This window comes from Papaver somniferum, unplaced genomic scaffold (genome assembly GCF_003573695.1).
Source record: "Papaver somniferum cultivar HN1 unplaced genomic scaffold, ASM357369v1 unplaced-scaffold_132, whole genome shotgun sequence".
Classification (NCBI taxonomy): Eukaryota; Viridiplantae; Streptophyta; class Magnoliopsida; order Ranunculales; family Papaveraceae; genus Papaver; species Papaver somniferum.
Window position 1 is genome coordinate 2,266,043 of NW_020622381.1, and position 18,358 is coordinate 2,284,400.

General features: G+C 34.8%; 1 protein-coding gene across 1 annotated transcript; it reads right to left on the minus strand.

Annotated features, from left to right (window-relative positions):
• Positions 1–14,208: 14,208 nt before the first annotated feature.
• On the minus strand, positions 14,209–16,290 carry LOC113332744 (F-box protein CPR1-like). Its single transcript, XM_026579256.1, has 2 exons — positions 16,186–16,290; positions 14,209–16,089 (listed from the first exon to the last, which is right to left on the minus strand). Exon 2 carries the CDS (start codon positions 16,030–16,032, stop codon positions 14,836–14,838), a length of 1,197 nt encoding a protein of 398 aa, XP_026435041.1. The 5' UTR covers positions 16,033–16,089; positions 16,186–16,290; the 3' UTR covers positions 14,209–14,835.
• Between the last annotated feature and the right edge of the window lie 2,068 nt (positions 16,291–18,358).

The window sequence follows — 18,358 nt, forward strand, 5'->3', positions numbered from 1 at the left end:
TGTCAAGATCCCTTCTAAATTTTGCTCCACTATTCTTTTGGTCTCTTACCAAGGTTGTAACCACATGTGCACGTTCAATGGACCCACATGGAATGTATACGAGTATCTCTAGGGTTTTACTAAGAAACACTCATATATATATATATATACATGTATCATGCTCAATTTTGGTACATACACGTTCCGTAACGTCAAAAGGTTCACCTGATTTCTGTGTACACAATTGATGGATGCAACAAGGAAGACAATGTTGATAAGGGCAAGCCTATCGAGTTTCACGAGAACCCTATTTTCATAACTTGCTATCATGCTGTTTATCATGAAAACAAACTACCAGTTCAGATGTCATCACAACTGGTAGGAAATCTTCTTCGAGGTTTTGAGGTCGTTCGTGAACAACTCGGAATTGCAACAAGGAATCTTGATATTCTGAAAAACGAACTGAAGAAAGCAACTGATGAGCTCATCCATGTCCAATCTCTAGTTGCTGACCGCGTTTAATGTTTTTCAAATCATGTTCTCTAAAAAGTTATTTGTCTAGTAAATCTTCTGATGAGAAGTTTATTTCTTGTTTTGTTTAGAAGAATAACTAGAGTTTGGAATAGCCATTATTATAATTACACATAGCTATGTCCAACGTTTTCATCTTCATTGTTTTTAGATTTATTTGTTTAAATTCTAAAAATTTGTTTGGAAAATGAGTTTTGCAGCAATTTGTTATGGGATATGTGTGCTTGCGTCCGTGAACTATGATTGTCCCATACCTTGTCAAAAGTTAAGTCTTTCATATGTCGATATGCATGTATTGATAAAAGAATGAATGAAGTTTTCACATTACAAAAGTTTTAAGCCTATTATATGTCATTATGCAAATATTGATGGAAGATAGGATGAACTTTTATTTGCGAGGATTATGTCTATTGTATGTCATTGTGCAAATAGTGATGGAAAATAGAATGAATCCTTGTCTATTCCGAAGTATTGATCTTCCCTGATCCATATTTTATGTATATACTGTGCGGCTCCGTAAGTTCTCTTATGTTGAGCAATTCCAATTAAATTAATCATAGGTTTTATTGTGATTAATTTAATTGAGTATTTTTGGATTCAAATTCATATTAGTATGTGATTTGTTATGTCCAAAGAAATCCTTCTTTTCTTATGAAAGTAAGGTCGCTCTTGTTGTTCTTTCGGGAATGACATTTTATGGGGGAGAGTTCTTAATTGAACTTGTGCTTAATTGCCAAATCTTTGTGGGGAGTGCGGCTGTGGAATATTATAGAGGTTATCTTGTATCTTTATAAACTCCTTGATGAAAGCATTTAGCTTCGGCTATATGATTGCATCTAAAAAGTTGATATGTACTTTCTTTTAGTCATGAAATGTCTCTATAGAAATTTCATTAGGATCCCACTAGTTTTCGTACCTTTGCCAATTTTATTGACAAAAAGGGGGAGAATTAATGTGTAGTTCACACTACAAATACATATGGTTTTCAGATCATTATGTAAGGGGGAGTGGTTTCCATGTGAGATGGAGTATTGACTAAGGGGGAGTGATAGATATCACCATAGTATTGTTGTCGAAGTTGTGATACAATTGAACTTTGATGTTGTGTAATAATACTATGACACTGTGTAAAAATGATTGAAAATTCTTGTTTTCTCATTGTTATAGCTACGAATTTTCAACGACGATGATGCTAAACTTACAACCTTTGGAATCATTGGAGTACTTGGAAGTGACGAAGATTTCGAGTAATGTTGAAGAACCAAGAAGATCAGGCATGTGGAAGAGAAGCTACAAAAGTTTATTTATTTATTTTGTATTCCAAATGTATTGATAGTTTTGTCAGTAAAATTGACAAAGGGGGAGATTGTTAGAGCATTGCTCGGTCGAACTTGCAAGCGTTGCGATATCAAGCTTGTTGTCAAGTTTAGTTTCCAAAACTATAAGTCTTGATTTCTAGTCTACTTATAGCTAAGTCTCGGACTAGGATAGAAAATGTAGTTGATCTCTAGACTCCATGGCGATCATCATACAAAGACGAAGAACTACTCAAGGAACTGGTGGAACTTCATCAACTAAAAGGTATGTGGAGAGTTGAACTTATTTATCACTCAAAAGTCTATCTACTCTATCTCCTATCTTGAGAAAAAAGTCGTATTGCTATACAGACTTTGATTATACACATTTTTTATTTCGAGCCGAATTTATCCCGCTTATCTATTTCTCGAAATATGTGTTGGTAAGCTTTCGCTTTGGCCAAGTTCACCTTTACTAGTGATGAAAGTCATATTAAGTTTCAATTACTTGAAAATTGCTTTGGCGAAAAATGGTTTGTGAACAACAACTATATAACGTCCTCTAAGAATGTTTCAATGATTAAAATGAGAGTTTAGAATATATAACCATGGTTGGATATAAACATTGTGTGGTAACTCATACGTGTGTAAGTCCTTATTCATTGAACCAAAGTATGCGTACTTTGTTGCTCAGGAAAACCGGTACTAAAGTCCGCGTACCAGTACGCGCACTGTCGGAAGTTCACATCCCGTGAATTTCTGTTGGAGTTTGTGAACTGAAAACAAACTTATTCCGGGTACTTAAGTCCGCGTACCAGTATGCGTACTAAGTTGGTTATTTTCTAAAAACGATTATTCGTGAACTTACACTTATATAAACTACGGAATGCATATTTGCAAACCGTGGATATAAAGTTCATGAATCGATTCGAGTGAATCAAATCGTTTTTACTTCGATTGTGTCTTGTATACTTCTATAAGATCTAAGCAATTGAACAACTCTCTAACTAGTTCATTTGAGTCATTTGAACTAGTTGTGGTAAAGAAGAATATGGATGATATGAAAGTGCTCATATGGTAACCATTTGGTTAACTACTTTTGAACCAACTAGATGTACATGTTTGGGTACGGTTATACAAACCTAAATAAACGTGCATTTCATTTTTGTGTAACAAGCTAAGTTTCGATATAACGGTTGAAAGATATTAGCTTGAATCTAATCAGGTTTTTATCTAACGGTGGATTGAATGCTTTGTTACTAAGCTAACATTGATTGCAAACCCTGATTTGAAAGACTATATAAAGGAGAACTCTAGCAAATAGGAAACATAATCCCCACACCTCCTGTGTGATACTAGTTGTATTAGCTAGAGTCGATTCTCCTTTAACCTTAGGTTTCTATCGAGACCCTGTAGGTTAACGACTTGAAGACTTCATTGGGATTGTGAATCCATACCGATACTAATTTTCTTGTAGTTGTGTGATCTGATCTTGCTGTTTCTATCGTATTTGAGTACAATCGTAAGATTGGATTGAGATTGATTTCTCCGATTGGCAAGATATAAAAGAAGTCACAAACATCTTCGTCCCATCATTTGTGATTCCGCAATATCTTCTTTCGCTAGTCGATTAAGATTATTGTGGGGTGATTGATAATTCTAGGCTGTTCTTCGGGAATATAAGTCCGGGTTATCAATTGGTTCCTGTTCACCTTGATTTATCAAAAGACGGAACAAAAACTCGTAGGTATTTATGTGGGAGACAAATTTATCTATTATCGTAGACTTTTTTGTGTGATACAAATTTGTTTATTAAAGTCTTCGACTTTGGGTCGTAGCAACTCTTAGTTGTAGGTGGGATCATCTAAGGGAATCAAGTGCGTAGTATCCTGCTGGGATCAGAGATGTAAGGAGCACAAATGTAAGTGTGAGATTGATTAGGGTTCAACTACAGTCTAGACCGAAGTTAGTTTGTAGTAGGCTAGTGTCTATAGCGGCTTAATACAGTGTGTGTTCAATCTGGACTAGGTTCCGTGGTTTTTCTGCATTTGCGGTTTTCTCGTTAACAAAACTTATGGTGTCTATGTTATTTCTTTTCCGCATTATATTTTGTCATATAATTGAAATATCACAGGTTGTGCGTTGAATCGATCAATTGGGAAATCCAACCTTTGGTTGTTGATTGAAATTGATTGATCCTTGAACATTGGTATTTGGTACCGTTTAAGTGATTTATCTTGTATTCAATTAGACTCGCAGATTTCTATTTGCTTGAGTAAGTATTGAATCGAGAAAGTGAGATATAACTCTTTGATATACTTTTATTAAGATTGAGTCTGACTGTCCAGTTGATTATATTAAAAGTATATTGGAGTTAATCCATACAGATTTCTAAGCGAAATATTGGGTGTGGTTGTTAGACCCCCGCTTTTTCAGTTTGTATTTTTTCACTATGGTTCGGCGAGCCAGGAATATGTTCAGCTTAACTTTATCAGCCGAACCCACCTGGTTATTGACAAATGATGAACAGTTCGGCTAGCTTAAAGTGTTATGATCAGCCGCCGAACCTTTCATTTTGTTACTTCTTGCCTATTTTCTCGATTCTAGTTCGGCTTGTTTTAAATTTTCATAAAGAGACGAACGTACTCTTGAGAGTTTTGGATGAAAAATTGTTAAAGGTTCGACTTATTTGGTGAAAATCGTAAGCGCCAAACCTTTTGGAAATACGTGGTTCGGCTTTCTACATAAGTAGAATACAAACAGAACATTATCATTTATATTCCTGAGAATTGTTGGGGTTAAAATTTTGTACTGGTTCGACACATATTATGAATATCGTAAGAGACGAACCTTGCAAATGTGCTAAGTTCGCACATATTAATATTATCGTAATATCCGAACCTCACCATTAATTTTTCATTGTAGTATCTTACCTTGTGTTTTTCTTTGTAGATCGTGCTTGATGGACCTGTACCGATGAAAATCAACCTGATCCCGTAGACATAATTCACGAAGATATTAAAGATCACTTCCAAAATGATTTGGTATGTAAGAACTTGTTGTTTACCTTAATGTTGTCGGAATATTCCGAAGTTTTTCTTACTAATTATTTGTGTTTGAATGAACGTAGAGATGGAAAAGTAATACCGAAGCACAGGATTGTTTCCAGATAGGTATGGGAAGACAATTGGCATTCACCTTGTTTCCAGATAGGTCTGGGAAGACATCTCTGCCAAGAGTATAAAGCAAATAGGCGGTTGCAGTTTGCTTCAATTTGATCTCGTCTATTACCGACTCCCCATTCTTTACTTTCTCGGCGGCATTCTCAAATTCCTTTTTCAAATTAGTAAACTTCACCTTCTTGAGCTTCTTATTTGTCCCACCGCTAAAGTTAACAGAATTTACATCTTTAACGTAACGACAAAACTCGAGTTCGGTATTATAATCATCCCAACCAAGACATTCCTTGTACAACGTATATATCTCATCCCAACTCATATCATAATAGTCAACATCCATGCTTCTACCCCTCACTTTAAGCCCTGTAATCTTGTTCGCATCATCGGGAGTGATTGTCATCTCCCCAAAGGGTAGTTGAAACCAAGGTTATGAAATTGTAAATCGCAATGCAAATCGTTTTTTCAATTTTGAGAATCGAATCGTATATTGAATCGTGAATCGAAGATTCTTGGTCATTTTTATGTTACCCTAAAATATAAAAATTAAGAATGATTATATAAAAATCTAATGAATACATATCATAAAATATGTATAAGTATATTATAAATTGAAGATAATCACAAAAAAATATGGTAGTCTGGTGGTTTGACTACGCGCTAGCAGGAAAGGGGTCGGGAGTTCGAATCTCATCAACTATGTTTATTTTTAAATGTATTGATGATCGCCAAATTAAATGGTCAACGCAGTCAAAATTGTATATTTGAAGAATCTTCACGATTTTGGAATGGTTCGATTCAACATGACGACTTGAATCATTATGGAAAAAAAATGAAGCGAATCGCACGATTTGTCGGAAAAGGCGGAGGCCGTCACACTATCATATTCCTTATGTCCATATTTAATGACATGCCATAAAGCAGAGGATTGTACGTAAGCAATCACCTCGGGAACCTCTTTAGACAATTTTCATTCCGCTGCCCTCTGGTGTCTCAATACTCGGACAGCATCGTTGTGATCAGGAGTCTCATATATTCTCTTTGCCCAAGATTCGGCGTAACCGATCAACACCCTTCCTCCATCTTCCGGAATTCCATGGGGCAAACCATCAGCTCGAGCTGGGATTACGTTATTCTCATCAGGAATGTGCAAACCTTTAACTCGGCGTTCAGCAACATGGCTTATAATGAAAATATCATAACACGCCAAACACATTAAGTTTCTGGTTCGGCTAACCCGACAAACCCAAACCTGATAAGCTTCTCCCAGTACCTGCTCGAAAGCTAACACTTAATAAATATTCCAGTAATTGTGTTTCATAAACTTATACACACATCTATCTAAACTGTTAGATACCATTAGTACAAAACAAATCTAGGATAAGTTAGTCTGTGTTAGTGGTGGTAAGGATTTGTCCAGACAAAGATAAATCAAGGGTTGCGGTTCTCCTGACCACCCCCTACAACTCGCACGCGTGGCATTAATTCCAATATTATGAATGAAAAATGAATACTCAAGTCAAGATATGGATTTTCAAAAATTATAACGGGGAGGTTCGAACTCATGACCTATTGTGTCATAAGAGTGGCCTCTAACCAGTGTTCCACCTTGGTTGGAATTAATAAAAAAAATAAATCAACGGTGGTGGTTTGTTCAACTTAAATATCATAATTGCTTTATTAATTAGTGTTTCACTAATTGCACATAATAAATAATCTATTCATTATAAAGTGTTTTATTAATATGTGTTTCACTAATTGCTCATAATAAATGACTAATCATTTTTTAATTATAATTTTTTTCTTAATTAATTATAATATGTATTTCTATTAATAAGTAATTTTGATAAATAATATCAATAGACATTTTTGGCGACAATGAGTAGTAGAAGAGGTGGAGGCCGAAAGATTAGTGGTGGTTAAGGGCGGCGCCAAGCACAATTATATTTATTTTTGTTCTTTTATCATAAAATGGGATACAAAGTCCATTTTTCACATGTATCCAACTTGCCAAGAGTTTTTTCTCCCTCTTTCCTCAAAATCCTGGCTTCGCCCCTGGTTTGTGGTGGAAGAAGTAGTGACGGTGAGTGCTGGTGAGTAGTGATGGACAATATTAATTTTATGTTGTCGTTACAACATCGATAACATCGTAGTGTGGAAGATGTGGTTGGTTGTTTTTAACACTTTTGATAAAGGAAGGTACCATATATTTCCGGGATGATATCATACAAGATAATATTTTCATGATCGTAGTTGGATCACCCAAATGGTACCCCTGTTATCTTTAGTACTATATCGTATAAATCATAATTTTTTAATGTTAAAGTAAAATTGATTGCAATACAAAAAAGAATATATACACGGAAAAAAATAATGAAACCAATCAATTGACGATATTTTGTTTAATCAAAACCTCATACATGACATTTGTGATTGAAAATTAAAATTGCGTCCAACAACCTACATGGGGTGGGCGGCAGTGGTGGAGTAAAAAATTGACATTGAGGAGGCCTACTTTAAAAAAAAAAAAGAAACATGTAAACTTTGGTGGACTAAAGCATAAATATATATGGACAAAGTACTATTTATAAAATAAACTAAAAAATTCATGTCGTTATTAAAAATTTAAGGGGTTAGAGCCAGGTTAGTCAACCCTTGGCTCTGCCACTAAGTGGTGGTGGATAAAAAAAATGGATTCATATGGTTTTATGGTAGTGGCGGGTATTAGTGAACAAAAATATATTATGCTAATTTTGTAATGCCACAAAATATGTAACGTTATATTATAAAGTATAAAACGTGGTTGATCATTCTAATGTTAAAATAAACTCGATAAAACACATGTCCATTTTAAAAAATTGGTGCAATCAATTGTCATGTTATGTAATAACTAAACGAACGACACGAATTAAGATCAGAACATATGAAATTATTTATTATCGATTTGTCTATGTAAAGAGTGGTCAGGATTTGTCCTTGGCAAAGATAAATTTATCGTTGGGGTTTGTTTAACTTAACCATTTTTAAATACTTTGTGTCTCATTGATTGTCCATAGTGATTAATTAAATTTCTATTATAAATGTCTCTTTAATAATCTAACATAAATACATTATTTTATTAATAAATAATTGTACTGAAAGCTATATTAATTCTAATGGTGGTAGTGGAAGTAGGGTTAGTATAAACAGTGGCGGGTGTTTGTGAATGGTGGAGGCGGTAACATTACTATTGGTGGAAGAAATAGTGGCAGTGGATGGTTTTTATGGTGGTGGGTGTTGGTAATAGTAGTGGATAATAATGGTTTTTGCTTTTTAGTGAGTTTTATTGACCGAGTAAAAAAAAATCTTCACAAAACATGTAACATTGTATTGTGAAAGATGTAATTGGTAGTTTTTAGCACCATTGATAAGGACAAAAATCAAATATTTCGAGGATGATACCGGAATGTATAAGACAATATGATCATGACTGTTGGATCACCAAAATGGTATATGTATTATATAAAGGCAATTGGTGTGCCCGCGTAAGAGAATATTATCGCTCTCTCAAGTACTATTACATTTTTTTCCTGAAAGACCATCAATATCGAGTTGTTTCGCGACAACTACCTACAAAGACAACAACTGTATGAAATATTTGTTTGTTCATCAAAATCATCATAAGAAACTCTAAATCATAAATCTAAATTTCGCCTCCGATGTTTATATAATATTTTTTATATTTTACATTCTCAAATCATGCGACCTCTTGATTACAAATCAATAATATCAAATTACGGATCAATATGTATAGGTTTCATTCACTGGGTTAGAAGGTAAAGTAGATACAGATGGGTAGATCACACAAAGCAGAACATGACTGAGAATATTTCAATAATTTGGTCAAGAAATAAGGTCAAAATTTTAAGATTAACTTTCTATAGGACTAATTAAATCGGCTTCGATAGAAGCCGACTAAAATATGGATTAATAATAATTTCCACGTAAGACAATTTCAAAACATAGTTTGGCTAACTCTGCCTATGTAAAGAGTGGTCAAGATTTGTCCTTCCTCAATTGCTATGTTATGTGAGAAGAAGGTGACATCTAAGATTGAGGTACAATTCAAATCCATTAGATTCATACCATTTACAACTGGACGCCTTGAAAAAAATTGACGTGTTGTTATTATTATTACAGTTAAGGGATACATTGACCACACTTGCGTAAATAGCTCACTTCGCATGTAATGTCTAGAATGCAACGATGAATTTGAGGAAACAAGGCACCAGAAGCAGTGTCCGGAGTATTTTGTCTATAGTAACTTAGACCCGATGAAATACTTATGTTCTTTTTTTTTAGTTTTTCCACAATCTATTTATTTAAGAAAAATGAACATTGCAAATACATAGCATCAACAAAAATTAGACAGATTGCATTTGACTACCGATGGTCCGGAAACGGCAAAAGAAAGGAATTGTTGTAGAAGAATTGTTGGGATATACGATGGATTACTTGATACGAATGAAAGAGGTATAACTATTTCGATTCTGAAATCACATAAAGTTCACAGTAGAAGATGATATCAAGTTTAAAGTTAGTAACAAACATAATATGGCTAACTAAAATGTTAAAAACAAACAAGATATATAAACTTAGAAAGTCATGGGACTTGAAGAGGCCAATTTTGAAAACTACAATCTTAGAAAGCAACGATCCACAATGCCATAAACTTTTTATAAATATTCAATGTAGAAGATGTCAACTTTTGGTAAAGGATCTATTGACAACCTATAAATTTGAAATAGGATCAGGGAGTACAATATGTATTCAAGGTTCTTTATGAGGTAATGTGTCGCCAAATTGTATTCCAAGTGAAGGTAGGAAACGAAATGTCCAAGACTTTTGAAGTTACCAAAGCCTTCGTTAAGACGAACTGTTAGGCACAATACTTTGTTGAAGATTTAATGGCAGAGGTTTTCATATATACAATCCCTTCGAAAAGGTAATTGGTACACATTTTAAACATTGTCATCTGATGGGTGTTGAAAAATTACAGGAAAATCATGTCACATTGGAGAGTTTGTATCATCCGTTCGATGCAAAAAAAATATTATTCTCTGCCTATTTGGAGGATCGACAACATGACCATGATAAATGAGTCAGCTGGAGCGAAATAGGAGCATGGGGAGACTTTTATGGACAATATTGATTAGTTGATTTCACTGAGATGAGCGCTGCTGACGACATATTTCCAAAAAAATATTTAAACTTCCATGTTCATGTAGAGCATTATCTCATTATAATAAATGAACCTAAATAAAAAATTGTCTGGAAGTTAAGATTATATTTCTTTCGTTTGAGCAAATCTCCGACGGTAAAATATTAAAGGAAAAAAACAAGAAAAAAATAGAGGAAAATCCCGACTATTTTTATGACAAGCCCATATTAAATCATAAGGAGTTGATAAGTATTCGGCAGGATACTACTATATATAATCAACCTCGGGAAAGAAAATGTAGAAACTACTATATAGTCCTAGGAATAATATAATAGAGTGAGTTTGATCCTGTTGACCTAGTCAACTGTCTGTTTGGTCCTTTTTCAAAACTAAAATACTGTTTGGTCCTAGAAAGTATTATTTGGTCCTATGGTGGACAATACCTACATAGGATGACGTCATGGATGATGTAATGATCTTTTGATAGTGGCAAAAATAACCTTTTGAGACCATATATGTACTCAATTATTAAGAGAGAGTGAATCATTTTCAGATTTGTTTTCTCTATCCTCTCTTTTTTAAGATCTACTTTCTCTTTCTCCCCTTTCTTCTTTTGTTGATGAAGATCTTCATGACGAAGAAGAAGATGATGAAGATCTTCATGACGAAAAAGAAGATGATGAAGATGATAATGAAGACGATATGGAAGACGACGACGACGATGATGAAGACGATAATGAAGTAATTCTTCTTCTTCTTCTTCTTCCGTTTTTCAAGGTTTTTTGATGAAGATGATGAAGAAAATAAACTAGATCTATGATGAAGATTTTCTATTTTTTATTTTTTGTTGTTGTTGTTGAAGATGATGAAGATTTACGTTTCTCTGATATTTGTTCTTTGATTTCAAATGGAATTTTCAATTTTTATGGATTTTTGTTATGTGTTCATGTTAAAGAATGGACTCTGATCTTGAATTATTAGGTGTGAATGAATTTTTTTTTTTCATTTTAAAGAATGAACTATGTTCTATATGTTTGAATTAGTCTTTTTTTTTTTTTTGATAAATGTTCATTTTGACGAATGAACTATGTTTTTTGTTCATAATAATGAACTTTGATTGGGTGTTCATTTTGACGAATGAACTCTGACTTTTGTTCGTAATAATGAACTTTGACTGGGTTTGTTCATAATAATGAACTTTGATTAAAAGAATGGACTATGATTTTTGTTCATAATAATGAACATTGATTCGGCGTTCATTTGAAAGAATGAACTCTGTTTTTTGTTCATAATAAATTTTTTTTTGTCGTGTGTTCATTTTTAAGAATAAAGTCGAATCTACAATAAACATTACCAAACACCTGATAGTTCATCAAATAGAATGAACTCTTACAAGAAAATAAGTTGGAAGTTTAGAGTTCATCAGAATTATGAAAAAAATTATGAAAATAGAAAAGTTATGGAAATTTATGCTAAAATAGTACGAAAAGGTATTTATGTCCGTTTTATATTTTCAAATAATTATGGACCAAACGAGAAACGCATTTCCTGCTGGACCAAATAATCTTGGGACCACCTAAAAAGGACCAAACGATAATTTCCCCAAAGAAAATCTAGCTTCTCTTCTTTCGCGTCTAATTTAGTCAGCAACAAAAAGTAAATAAAACAAATCTAGGTCTGTTTTTTTATGGTTTACAAAACTAAGTCTCTTTTTTTATTTCTTACAAAACTAGGCCTTATTTGACCAAAAACGATGGATGGAAAGTTAGCTGCAGTTATCTTCCAGCTGTCCACATCTTCTTAGCTAAAAAGACGTTTTAGTCCTTCAAATCTTCATAACACACAGATTGCATGATTAATAAAAAGAACGGCTAAGATGTCCCAAATAGAGTACACGTGTAAGAGATCTAGCCACATAAACTCAAAGGCCAGGATTGGTCTTACTCCAACAGTCATCTTCACATTCACTTGTAACACTAAATCAGTGAACAGCTCTAAAAATGATTAAGAAAAATCCAGGATTGGTCCGAATGCTTGCTGCTTTGTTGCCGTAGCTCGTTAATTGCAGGTGGAATAGATGTAATAGTAGCCGATGGAGGAGGTGATGTTGTGCTGCTATTGGTATGCTGATGGTGGTAGGCGGAGCTGAACTGCAGATGAAGTTTGTAACAGTGGATGAAGTTGCGACCGGTGGTGGTGTATGCAGGTGGATGCAGGTGATGTTGTGGAACTGCAGGTGGTATATGTTGGTGGAGATGCTAGTGGGTGTATGAAGATGGGTTTTGGAGATGGTGGATGGTGATGGATGAAAGTTGTTCAGCGAGCTTTCTAGGTCTTCCTTTTATAACCTCAGTTTCTCAACTTCTAAATTAACACGAAACCAAGTTTCCTAATCCCAGCCATTCACCAACCTGTACCAACGACTTTCACTCTTGTTCTTAGCTGTTAAATCGGCAGAAAACAGACCCTACCTTCTTCAGCTCATTACCCAATTTCTTAACTTCGAAATCCATGTTCGAGGTTTTGTGTGATATTAGGGCAATGATATTTTATAATGGAAATCATAGCTGTTCAAATATTTTAGAGATTTCCGGATCTTGGGTTCAGGCTTTCTGATTGACACGAGAAAATAACACAGGTACTGAAAAGGTATTTTTGTAATGTCAGCACCTCCACGAACACAATGTAGTCACTCGTTAACCCAAAAGATCAAAAAAGCAACATAGTGTATATACAAATTCACCTGGAATCTTTCAGCAGCTATATTGTTTTTCTAGTTTTCTTTCGGTGACTCTAATTTCGCGGGGCGCCCACATTGATTGATATCTCTGCACTATGTACTAAGAAGAGAGATAGAATGCTACTTGTGCACATCTATTTTGTGAATTTGTATTTCTAGAAGATATACCAATGATGTTGTTGACGTGTGAATTCTACTATTCATGGGCCGACCGACCTGAGGGCTCGAAGGGAGAGAATCCATTTTATGACCATTTTTTTGGAAAATGAAGGATAACACAAATGTTCAATTTTATAAAAATATTGGAAATTCCATGCCCATGGTTACTTTTTTACTAGACAAAATTGTCCCTCCCTTTAATCCAAATATTATAACTCTTTGTATATCCTATTTATTCAGGGGTATAATTGGAATGTAAACTAGAATATTACATATCTAAAAATCCGTACCTTAGAATTTTACAAATTTTATCTCGTTGAAAAGGTTATAAAAAAGTCTACGCAATTAGTACAAACAACGATATTAAATTTAGAGTTTTTACGAAAAAGTTCGGAGCTATTTATCATTTTAGGCACAATTTTAGAAAATTAAATGTATATCAATTACGCAAACTACCACAAATGATATTTTGGTTTATGCATCAACTAATTTTCCGTTGCACCTAATAAAACGATGTACACCCTACATTTCAAGAAAAGTGATACTTTCACTTTAAGCACAATTCTCGAAAATTGAATGCATAGCCATTATGCAAACCACCACAAAGGATGCATAACACATCATGCAACCATATTTTGGTTTAAGGATCGACTAATTTTCCATTTCAGAAAAAGTGACACTTTCACATTCCGTTTCAGGAAAAGCGATATTTTCACTCCGTTTAGGGAAAAATGATACTTTCGCCCGTTTCGGGAAAAATGATATTTTTTGCTCTGTTTCGGAAAAAAGTGATATTTTTTCTGGAACGGAACGAAAGTATCACTTTTTCTAAAACGAAGCGAAAGTATCATTTTTTCTGAAACAGGACGAAAGTATCACTTTTCTGAAACGGGGCGAAAGTAGTCGTAGACAAACCACATCTTTAGATTCTTCTTCGGTCGGCCCTCCCACCGTGGCAACGGTTGACCTGGTTATTTTGAATATTTGTTATGAAGTGAATATGCAGCATGAAGAGTACTAACCTGGATTAGTAACACAAAATAACAAAAACTGAGAGAAAAATCAGAAAATTGGGAGACCAAAGCATTTTAAAGCAACCAACAAATACCAATCATCACATAACAACCGTGAAACGACATTAAATTGCTTTTCAGCAGAAGTAAAGTATTTCAAACTCAGTTATGGATTATGGACATTGATCACTAAATTTTGAGTCGTGCAGTACCTTCAATTACGTACATGCATGATCACAAAACTTATGGAGGGTAAACGAAGGATCCTCTATGAAGCTACCAAGTGCAGCACAACCACCACCAACTTAGTATCTGTTTTGAACTTAGAAACAGCAGATCCACGGAATCCACGACTTCAAATTGACGAATCAACAACTAAAAATGCAAACGCCCGAGCACCACAACCCTAGAAAACCTTTACAGATATTCAGATAGGAAATTCAATTTAAAACTATAAAGCCACACACCAAAACTAACGAAGATAACCACAACAATTAACTCCAGAACAACCCTAAAATTTTGGAATTGACTCTAATAACGCCAACATACAGTGAGTACCACCACTAACACCAAGAATACATATATCTTGAAGGATCAGATCTTTTACATCAAATAAGTTGATAACCCTACGTTGATTATCTGCAATACGAAGGATCATATCTTTTACTTCAAATAAGTTGATAACCCTACGTGGATTATCTGAAACCAATAACAGTCCAAGCCGATGTCGTGTTCTAGTTCCCTACAATGGAAGCTTATTCTCAACAATTCCTCCCCGAATAATATCAGAGTGAAGCGAAACTAAGCTTTCGACATAATTATCTTCTGCGAGTATCCATGCTAAATTTCGAACCATTTTCGTTGTACATGTGTTCTGCTTCGGGTCATATAGAACCAAGTGTCCTTCAGTTGATAACAGAATCTTACCATCAGCGAAAGACCAGATGACCTTGGTGAAAATAAGTTGAACAACCCACTGATGGCGGATGACCACATGTTTAGTCCAAGATTCTTGAACACCATAATCCTGCATCATCCATACTTCATGCTGAATGCAAGGCCTAATAACAGAAGCTAGCAGATAGAGGCAGTCTTCCAATACTCCCAAGGTCATAACATAATGTTCAATCTCTGAAAATTCTTTTGGCAAGTGCAATTGTTCAAACCTCTCCTTGCTAAAATCAAAAGAGACTATAAATTCTTGCGCTAAATTCCTGCTTTCGCCATACCAATGACGAGCTCCATTAACAAGCACCCCAGATAAACTATCATAAGGGATAGAAGAAAACATATAAGGGATGGTCTCAATGCTTCTCCATGAGTCTGACTGTAAGGTATAAATTTCAGCAACATAACCATTCTTACTTCCTCGCATGCTTACCGAACCATCCTTATTTCCTTGCAATTTTACAACTGTTACTAACTTGTAGTCGTCAATCTTGGGATCATAACCAAATGAATAAATAGAGCGATGGTGGTTTACAACTCCAATTTTTGAATTGGGTAATATCTTGCATTCGGTAGTTGTTGGGTTCCAAACTACAATGAATGGTGCAGTACCAACAATAGTGGCGTACATCATACAAATCAAACCATGACAAGTTCCCAGAAAGCGAACTGGATAAGCGGAATCTTTGAATGGGAGAACCATTTCCACAATAGCATCGTCACAATCTCCCATTGATAATAGTGAAGAATACAATAAATCATAACTTATGGAGCTAACTAGGGCATAATTATGATCATTATCGCCAGAAATTAGAAACACGAACTTGGATTCGTTTTTTTTCTCGATAGTGCGATGAAGGTGCAGTTTGACAAATTTAGGGTTTGAAATTAGGGAATACCATGTCTTGCAAACAGACTTACAGATAATTGCCGATTTCGCAGGTACCCATGGAAGGATTTCCGAGTAGACATCTTCTGGCATGTTCGACATTGTTGCTGATATTGACCTAAACACCAGTATTTGAGATAACTTTAAATAAATATTGACCTGCAAAAGGAAAACAATATGAGTATCAGTAATCAACCCTAGAATTCATTCTCATGTCTTTGGAAGTTTAAGTCTCTGTTTTATATATATACATACAGTGAGAGGACGAGATAAAATTTCCAGATTTTGTCTCTGGCCTTGCAAAATCCAACTAATACTAAATGAAAGAGAATTCCTTTAGAACTCATCGGTAGGGATGGTCATGGGGCCGGATCTTGTATCCCAGTCACTGCCCCGTTCAAAAAAAACAACCACACCCTCTCCATTACCCGCTTGATCTGGGACGGGTATGGGAAACACCCGTATGGGGTGGGTTTTTTACGAGTTACCCATAACATTAAGCTCAAATATGATGAGTTAATTTAATAATCAATACCCAAGTTCAACCATAATAATAATAATAATTCAAAATTTCAAACTCATAAATTCATCGCAAAGAAAAACAAATTGGTCTATAAACGAGCATCACTCATTTTAGTTCTTAATTATTTCTTATCAAGTATCTTCCTCCATGTTGATCACCTCATCGTCTGCTTCAGTTTCTTCCCAAAATGCTTCACCATCGAATTTTGATCCACCTATCCAAAATAAGAAAGTGTATCATATAACCATAATGATGTATTAAATGAAAAAAAGAAACATTTCAATAAAAAGAGAATTTCATTACCATTCAGCATATCCCATAGCCAGTCTTGAGCGCACATCAAAGCTTCCAACGTTTTTGGATGAAGTCTATTACGTTGGACACTCACAAATCTACCTCCGGTACTAAAAGCTGATTCAGAAGCTACCGTTGAAACTGGAATCGCTAAAATATCTCTAGCCATACACTGCAAGACTGGATATTTAATCCCATTTGTCTTCCACCATGCTAGTATGTCAAAATTACCAATCCTAGGTAAAAGATCTTCTTCTAAGTAATTGGTTAATTCTGACTTAACAGTACTAGTAGGAGCAGTATTAGAGACAAACATATCAAACTTTTCCAAAGGATCTACGTCATCGTTAAAACCATGCATCTCTGAAGTGAAAGACAAATCATTTTGGCTAACAGATGTTTCAGCAAATTTTACTTTCAGTTCATACTCCGTCGCCAAATCAACGCATAAATCGCGTACTCGATCAATTTCGATTTTTGAAAAAGCTTGACCATAAATTTGTGGAAAACAAAACTCAATCAATTTCATCTTAAACCTTGGATCTAACATAATTGCTACGGCCATTACTCCATTGATCACAAACCAATACTCTTCAAACTTCTCTATCATTTCATATGCCATTTCCTTAATCACACCAACTTTAGATTTTTTCCACTCATTTAATGACAATGTAATATCACAAAAACTTGGAAAGAAAAGGTTGGTGGTAGGATATTTTACTCCGGAAAACTTCTCTGTGAAGGTATAAAATATCTTAAGTTCGTCGCACATTTCCTTTGCCAACAACCAATCTTCATCATCTGGCAAACAATCATACTGTGGCTCACATTGCTTTAGTCGAGCAAAAACCTTCTGATACTTAATAGCAGTATTAAGCATCAGGTATGTTGAGTTCCATCTTGTCTCACAATCAAGAACTAACTTATTTATACTCGAAATATTTAGTTGACGGGCGGCCTCTTCAAATTTCTCAACTCGTTTTGGTGTTGCTTTCCAGTAAGCAACACTATTACGAATCAATTCGATTGCTCCTTTGATCCCCTCTAATCCTTTCTTGACTATAAGAGCTAATATGTGTGCACAACAACGCATATGAAAAATATCTCCACCCGACAGTAAGTTACTTGATAATTTTTCTAGGAGAAGTTGGATCATAAGATCATTAGTGGAACAATTATCTACAGTAAGAGTGGATACTTTACCATCGATATTCCAGTCTAGCAGACACTCCATCAATGCGGCTGACAGGACTTCAGCCGTGTGCGGACATGGCACATACATAAACCTAATACAAAATAAAATTCAGATGGTTGATTAGACCGTACTACGTAGCAACTAGTAATTAATCAGTAACAAAATTAATGGTAGTGATTTTTCATTTATGACGTGCATATCCAATGCCTGAAATCATTAAATGAATACGCGTACCTGATAATTCGGCTTTGCAAGATCCACGATTCATCGATGAAATGAGCCGTAATAACCATGTATCCTTTCTTTTGCTTACTAGTCCACATATCAGTAGTCAACGCAATTTTACCTTGATGTTTTCGTAGCACCTCCATTGTTTTAGTTTTTTCTTCATCATAGATTTTAAGGATATCCCTTTT